This window comes from Salvelinus sp. IW2-2015, unplaced genomic scaffold, assembly GCF_002910315.2.
Source record: "Salvelinus sp. IW2-2015 unplaced genomic scaffold, ASM291031v2 Un_scaffold5564, whole genome shotgun sequence".
In the NCBI taxonomy this organism is placed as follows: domain Eukaryota; kingdom Metazoa; phylum Chordata; class Actinopteri; order Salmoniformes; family Salmonidae; genus Salvelinus; species Salvelinus sp. IW2-2015.
The window spans coordinates 19,093-27,341 of NW_019946829.1; the positions used below are offsets into that span (position 1 = coordinate 19,093).

At 45.6% G+C, this 8,249-nt stretch overlaps 1 protein-coding gene and 1 long non-coding RNA gene across 2 annotated transcripts; one reads left to right on the top strand and one right to left on the bottom strand.

The window, feature by feature from the left end:
- Window positions 1–1,426: 1,426 nt before the first annotated feature.
- LOC112078350 (GTP-binding protein 1) lies at window positions 1,427–8,065 on the bottom strand (the record flags this gene model as incomplete). The annotated part of the gene is made up of 9 exons (XM_024144623.2): window positions 1,427–1,486; window positions 4,103–4,228; window positions 4,467–4,645; window positions 4,849–4,984; window positions 5,319–5,501; window positions 5,593–5,737; window positions 7,348–7,462; window positions 7,640–7,763; window positions 7,901–8,065. Coding segments are annotated over 9 exons (1,233 nt in total), but the record flags the coding sequence as incomplete, so codon positions are not given.
- Window positions 3,319–3,611, top strand: LOC139026711 (uncharacterized). The gene is made up of 3 exons (XR_011478626.1): window positions 3,319–3,378; window positions 3,429–3,473; window positions 3,532–3,611. It is a non-coding gene; the product is annotated as an uncharacterized lncRNA (long non-coding RNA).
- Window positions 8,066–8,249: the final 184 nt, after the last annotated feature.

An 8,249-nucleotide genomic window follows, 5' to 3' on the forward strand; every position in this document is an offset into this window, starting at 1 on the left:
ACATCCTAGTTAGATCACCATTACAGAGTTAGTTATAGAACATCAGTCAAAGTCACATGGCAACTAACGACTGAACTGACTCCTGGAATAGCAGAAAGGAAACAGTTTATCTCAATATATAACAACACGGTGAGTAATAGAAACCAAACCAGGTTTAGTTTTAATTACAATTCATTTGTAGGGCAGAAAGACATGGTGTTCAGGCACAGAGACCTACTGTTGTCTTAAGGGGGTCGTCATCCAGGTCAATAATAACTGACATCAAGATTCAATCTAACAGAACATAAATGGTGTATTCAGGGTTTAGAATGAGTTCTAACAGAACTGGACTGGTCACATAAGAGTTCATATAAAGGTTTAGACTTTATTATTCAATTGATTTTTATATTTATACAGGGGAAAGGAATTATGGAATGTTACTCCACAAGGTTTCCACTCAATCTAAACTTAGAACAGGAAGGTGTAGTATCAACAAACGGGATTAGCCCTACCAACCAACCCCTAAGGACATAGATCCACATCGTAGAGACACCCTAAATCTACACAATTACTACATTTCCTGTTAGATGAATCTGTTGACCGATCTCTAGGTAATTCATTAGACTGTTGATCGCACGACCACTTTGAAGAACCACCCTATAGGGGTCTCTCTCCAAACCATTTTTTGGTCAGGAACGCACTGCTAGCTTCAACACACATGGTCGTTTTTCCTGCCTGTTGATTCTCTTTAAATTTAATCTGTAATAAAGCGCTAAAACCTCGGGCCTCTTGTCCTTTATCTTAATAGTGAGTGACAAAAAATAACAACAAAAGCTGTATACATTTGTTATAGGAATAAACTGGTTTGGCCTTTCTGTGAGGTGATTCCAGAGAAGTCGGAGCTCAGGTCGTTAAGTTGACACAGTGAGTCGAGACAATTTCTGACGTATATGTTCATTTATAAAATCTTACTTGTCATTGTGTGATGTTCTAAGCATGGTAGGATGTACCTGCGACTCGCTCAGTGAAAGACAGTAGCGATTGTAACATCTTGAGGGAATTTGATGAGCATGTGTCAACTTTACGTGTGTGCGAACATGCTTTTCTTGGGCTATTTCATTCATTCTCAGCCCAATTTGGTGAATAAGGAATGATTACACATATATAACGATGTAGAGTGGAGTTAGACGAGAAAGGAATTGATGTATGCATCCAAAGAAAGATATAGATGCGAAAGGTACGGGTGAGAGGAGAAATGGTGGTGGTGTCGTCTCTTATATGTGCAGTTGGTGCCCATCCTGCAGTGTCAGCTAGTGATGTGGTGTTTTTGTGATCTGGGTGATGTTCTTTTACTGCTTCAGGGTGACTTTTGGAAAGCCTACCTTTAAAGCATATCTGGTCTTGTAATTGAAATTCAATAAGGGGAATTGCGGCATCCCAGCGACCCCTAGAGCCTGAAGGTCCGGCTGAACCCACCTCTCCTCCTGCTCCACCTTCCTGACTTGGGCTGTACGAGAAAGAGACACAGTCAAAAGAACAGTGTATTTTAAATGTTAAGCCACACCATTTACGGACCACCTCTAAACTTTTAGTTTATTTTAGACTTTTAAAGGATTGAGAAAGACAAATTCTCATTTGAAAATTGTATTTATCTTGTTTTTTATTACACAGCCATTAGTTTCAGGCCTAACGGCATTTTAAGGTTTTTCATTCAAGTAAATAACCTTAGTACTTTAGAAGTCAAAGTTCACGGCTGCACAGGAAACCACTCTTTAAGTGTTGGGATAAATGGAAGTCATGGCAGTACTTCTTTTAAGACAAAGTGGCACTGGTGTTTCCTTCCCTCGTTCCGTTTACCTGGTCGTCTTTGTTGCCGTCTTTACATAGCGTTCTTCCTCCTCCCCACTGTCTGACGCAGGACCAGCCACAGACAGACGAGGGGGAGAGAGGGAGAACGAAAGTGTGACGGCAAGGGTGGGGAAGTGGTTGAGGGGGGACGGTGAGACAAGTTTACATGGAACAGAAGATGAAAGGACCGAGTGATGGTCGACGATAATGGAGGAGAGGAGTGGAACGAAAGTGGGATGAGGGAAAAGAGTGTAAGTGGAATGAAAATTGAGAGCGGAAGAGAGGGATATTGGCAGACGCGTGTGAGGGTACAAGGAAAGGAGACATTTTGAAGAAGAGGGATTGTGAAAGACAGGGTGCATGAACAATCATTAAAGCGCAGGATAAAGAAAGAGTTGAAAGGAGATGGAGGGGCATCGGAAGAGAGATTAGCCAGCATATTGGAAAAGAGAAGAAAGCTGCTGGTACGACACACACATGCCAACCCTGTCCAACTTTTACAGTACCATACACGTGCGCCATATTTTACAGTACCATACACGCACGCGCCATATTTTACAGTACCATACGCCAAATTTCTGACCCACTGGAATTGTGATATAATTAATTGTAAGTGAAATAATCTGTCTGTAAACAATTGTTGGAAAAATTACTTGTGTCATGCACAAAGTAGATGTCCTAACTGACTTGCCAAAACTATACTTTGTCAACAAGGAATTTGTGGAGTGGTTGAAAAACAAGATAATGACGCCAACCTAAGTGTATGTAAACTTCTGACTTCAACTGTACGTCCAATGATGTACTAATCTCCATGTCCGTGGACACAAACTCCGTACATGTCTGTGTGGTGCAACTCGAGAATCGGGACGTTAGATTCACTCAGTGGATGTATTTTTTTTATTTTTTATAATAATTAAAATAAATAAAATAGGCCCCATTCATTTCTGCGTACTATTAACTCGGATCTTGAACATGGTGAGAGAATTGCATAGAAGGTACGCAAAATGCTGTATGTTGGCAGGTCTGTACACACACACACCATTCAGTCACTCAACACTAAAGACATAAAAGCATACAATGCAGCAGGGCAGAGAGTGTAACTTTCCACCTACTCTTCTAGTCATTATTTGACCTCTTACTCCAGGATGTTCTCTAAACCCTCCCTTAGAAATATTTTGTGTAGAACAGATGATTGTCTGGCATGTAGAATTGGGAATCATGTCAGCTCTACTCATTACATCTCTGTCCAAGACCCTCCCTCTACCTAAGACCCTCCCTCCTCCAGGTGTTCGTTCTAAGCCTCTGCCTCCTCCAGGTGTTCGTTCTAAGCCCCTCCCTCCTCCAGGTGTTCGTTCTAAGCCTCTGCCTCCTCCAGGTGTTCGTTCTAAGCCTCTGCCTCCTCCAGGTGTTCGTTCTAAGCCCCTCCCTCCTCCAGGTGTTCATTCTAAGCCCCTCCCTAAGCTCCTCCCTCCTCCAGGTGTTCATTCTAAGCCCTCCCTCTACCTAAGCCCCTCCCTCCTCCAGGTGTTTGTTCTAAGCCTCTGCCTCCCGGTAGCTCAGCAGTAGCTGTCCTGTGTTGTGGCTGTACCCAATGTTCTAAGCCCTCCCTCCTCCAGGTGTTCGTTCTAAGCCCCTCCCTCCTCCAGGTGTTCGTTCTAAGCCCCTCCCTCCTCCAGTGTTCATTCTAAGCCCCTCCCCCTCCAGGTGTTCATTCTAAGCCCCTCCCTCCTCCAGGTGTTCGTTCTAAGCCTCTGCCTCCCGGTAGCTCAGCAGTAGCTGTCCTGTGTTGTGGCTGTACCCAARTGTTCTAATCCCCTCCATGTCTAATGCTGCGTTCATAACCAAGTGGTAAGGCGTTAATTACCAGGTGTGAAGTCGTAAATACCAGTTGGATGCATTCACGTGCTTTGAACTCGTTGAGAAAAGCTAATTGGCTAATGGCCAACATATTAATAGATACATATTAATATATCTATTAATATCAATTACATATTAGATACATTTTTTATAAATAATGTTTTGTTGTTGCATTTAACTGCCAAAAATGCTGTTAGAGGTCATTTCCTTAGTAGGTGACAGAGGTCAACATGTGGGAGAAGTCAGAGCTCAGGGATGATAGATGAGTTTCCCACTAGTAATTACCAGTAGGAGGGGTGTTCAAGTGGATTCTTCCCAGTCGTATGTGGTAAATACCACCTTCCCACTTGGTTATGAACGCAGGGTAGTCCCTTCACCAGTTGTTCAGTCTAAGCCCCTCCCTACCCCGGTAGCTCACCGGTAGCTGTCCTGCGTTGGGGCTGTCGGGCCGCGGTGCGGATCCTGCCTCCTCATTGGCTGACGTGGTGCCCTTCTTAGTGGACTGCATCTTGGCCTGCTGTGCCTTGGTGACTGACTGGAGCAGCTGGAGAGACACGTATAGGTGGAGTGAGTTAGGAGGTAGTCTGGGACCCTTTAGAAAAAGGTAGAAGCCCTTCATAACCCATTATAACACTTGACCACACACACATGGCAAAGCTGGTGAAGAGACAGTGAGTTACTGTAACATTGTGAAATGTTTCTCTAAGGGGGTTTAATGCTCCATGTCCTTTTATAAACTTATGACCATTCATAACCGTTTACAACTAGTTATAACCCCATACCTTGGTGATGGTGCCCACAGCCTTGGTTCGTCCCTCTCTGAACACCAGTCTCTGGTCTGTGTGGAGGTACTCAGGGGTCTTGATGAATCTGAAGTGGACTGAGGCCTTGTCCCCGGTACGTAGACAGTCTCTGTTCATGGTCAGAATGGTGGCTGTCTGTCTGATGCTGCCACAGTGCACTGAGGGAGAGAAAGTCAGAAAAATAACAATTGACATACCAGTGGCATAGCAACTGTGGACGTGTCGCATTGTCTCATTTCTGTGTGAGTGTAGGAGAGACAAAGACCTAATATGAATATGGCTGAAACTTTAATCCTAAATTGAGCATTGCCACAGTATACAAGCAATCATGAACACACCCAAACGTTTGAAAGCCGCTCACCCATAGCCTGGTATCGTGGTGATATGGTGGTGGGGTGGTGCAGGACCAGTATCTCAGCCATAAACTCCCAGGTAGCCTGAGGTGTTAGTCTGGGAGAGATCATCACCATCCCCTTCCTGATGGAGGAACGCTTGATCTGGAGGAGAAGAAAGAGGGAGGGGTGAAAAAGGGGCCGGGGGGGGAAGAGGAGAGAGAAACATTAGGACAGACATTGTGTCAGAAATGTGCTGATTGAGGATGTTTTTTTCCAATGGGAGTCATCCATTGATGGATTAGGGCCAGAGAATTTTCAGAAGAATTTTTTTWAATTTTATTTTTTTACATATCATATGCAACTTATTCGAAAGTTGCTGACTTAAACTGAAATTTTGACACACAAAAACAGACAATTTAAGAATGCAAGTATGATTTGATCTGTGCTATTGTGTCTGTGTGGTTGTAGCCTTACAATCAGATGCATAAAAACACACCTTTTTGAGTGCGAAGGAGGCGGTCTGTCCCCCCCGGACCTCTTTGACAGGCATCCTCTTGCGGTGGATAGATTTGACAGCGATAGAGAGGAAACTGCCCAGGGGGTCTGGGCCGAGCAGCAGCGTGTCATTCAGTCGTATCAATCCACGTAACGTAGTGCCGGATACTACGGTGCCCACACCCTGAGGAGAGACAGGAGACGTCAATACAACACAGCTTGTTAAATGATTAGTGTGTGTGGTGCTGATGGTTGTGTGTGTGGTGTGTACGAACCGGTACTGAGTAGGTGTCATCGATCTGGAACTCGGCAGGCTCATCTTCTTTATAGGAGGTTTTAGAAGACAGTAGGTTGAGGAACATCTTCAGAAGATCCATGTTCTCTCCTGTTACATTGGAGAGCTGGAAGATTGGACACATCCTAGGGAGAGACACAGAGAGAGAGGGGAGGAGGGAGAAAAGAAAGGAAGAAAGACAGAGGGAAAGAGTGGAGGATTAAGGCGACATACGTTACCCATAAATCAATTCAAATGTTATTGGTCACATACAAAAAACGAGCAGATGTTATTGCGGGTGTAACGAAATGCTTGTGTTCCTAGCTTCCTCTAAGGTGCAGGGTTGAGTAACCATGTGGTAGCCATCTTGTGACAGTGACTAAGTTCAGGGCAGGGCACTGGGTGGAGGCCAGCTAGTGATGTCTATTTAACAGACTGATGGTCTTGAGATAGAAGCTGTTTTTCAGTCTCTCRGTCCCAGCTTTGATGCACCTGTACGGACCTCGCCTTCTGGATGGTAGCTGGGTGAACAGGCAGTGGCTGGGATGGTTGATGTCCTTGAAGATCTTTTTGGCCTCCCTGTGACATCGGGGGCTGTAGGTGTCCTGAGAGCAGGCAGTGCTTCCCCGGTGATGCGTTGGGCAGACCGCACCACCCTATGGAGAGCTCTGCGGTTGCGGGCAGTGCAGCTGTGAGGTTCTTAGGGGACAAGCCAAATTTCTTCAGCCTCCTAAGGTTGAAGAGGCGCTGTTGCGCTGCCTTCACCACACTATCTGTGTAGGTGGACCATTTCAGATTGTCAGTGAGGAGTACGCTGAGGAACCGGAGGACAGAGAGCAGGGAGAGCTTTTCACCTTCTCCACTGCGTTCCTGTTGATGTGGATGTGGATGGAGGTGTGGCTCCCCGTCTCCTGAAGACCACGATCAGCTCCTTTGTTGAGGTGATTTTCCTAGCACCACTCCACCAGGGCCCTCACCTCCTCCTCATGAAACACACACCTCCACCTTTCTTCTTCCAGGAGAGTTCCTTATTCCCGTCTGCGCGATGTGCTGAGAACCCAGCTGGCTGTATGGACGGGGACAGTATCTGGAGAGCCATGATTCCGTGAAACAGAGTATGTTACCGTCCCTGAGCTCATCTACTTTATTGTCCAGGGACTGAACATTAGCGGGTAATATACTCTGAATCGGTGGATGGTGTGCACACTTCCTGAGTCGGAATATAGTAGTCCACTCCAAACACCTCTTCTGCCCGGTGGTGTTTTGGAGCAGCTCTGGGATGCGGTCAGTTGCCTTGGGGTTGCAAACAAAGGATGCAATCAGAAAAGTCTTATTTCTGTGTGTGTCGCTGGTGAGTCACCGCCGCTCTGATATCCAAAAGTTATTTCTGTTTGGGTCGCTGGTGAGTTACCGCCGCGCTGATATCCAAAAGTTATTTCTGTTTGGGTCGCTGGTGAGTTACCGCCGGCGCTGATATCCAAAAGTTATTTCTGTTTGGGTCGCTGGTGAGTTACCGCCGCGCTGATATCCAGAAGTTATTTCTGTTTGGGTCGCTGTTGGAGTACTTAGCCGCCTGATATCCAGAAGTTATTTCTGTTTGGGTCGCTGGTGAGTTACCGCCGCTCTGATATCCAAAAGTTATTTCTGTTTGGGTCGCTGGTGAGTTACCGCCGCGCTGATATCCAGAAGTTATTTCTGTTTGGGTCGCTGGTGAAACCACCACAAGAAAACTGTGTGTTAATTCACTGGTATTTACCTCTCTGAGCTGAAGTTGGATGCAGTGACGATAACGTCATCTTTGTTTTGAACCAGTACAGGGATCTTTCTACATCCTGGGGACTTCAGTAACCTCTGTAACAGATGCAGTGTCTCTGGAAAATACACACACAATTATTAACACACATTGTGTGTGTTCATTTGTTAACCAAACAGACTAACGGGGAGGAACTAACTGGATTTTTCCAATGAAAAACAAAGTGTTACTTTTCACTGTGATCATCATGTTTTAATGATTTGAACAGGGCCATGTTCCACAGTCCATCTCTCACCTGCTAGGATGTTGGCTGGACACATGTCGATCTTGGTGACCACTACAAAGACTGGTACATTCAGGGCTAGAGCCAAACCTAGATGCTCCTTGGTCATCCCTACAATACCTGCATTACTGCCCACCTAGAGAGAGAGAGAGGAAAGGAAGGAGAGAGATGAGCGAGAGAAAGAGGATGAGCAAAGTCACTGACACAGTAAATGTCTGTGGTGATAAGCAACTGACCATGTGTGAGCAAAAACACACCACCCCCGTCTCTCACCATGAGCATACAGAAGTCTGGTAGGTGTCCGGTCATTCCAAACACAGTGGTTTTCAGGTACTTCTCGTGGCCGGCCAGATCTATAAAGGTGATGACCTTAGAGGACCTCTCACAGATCTTYGTCCAGTCCAGACTGCCCCCGTGATTGTCTGGCTTATTCACCACCTAGGAGCAGTGAGAGGTTGGTTTACATCAGAGTGCTGGACAACACGCTAGGGTCAAAATGGACCAGACTCTAAGTCAGCTTTGTTTATGTTTTGAGTACTGCTGGTCCTGTCACTCTCCATCTCCTGCCTATGTCATCCCTATCTAACTTAAATGTCCTTAGTGACTCCTAAGTCAACCCCAA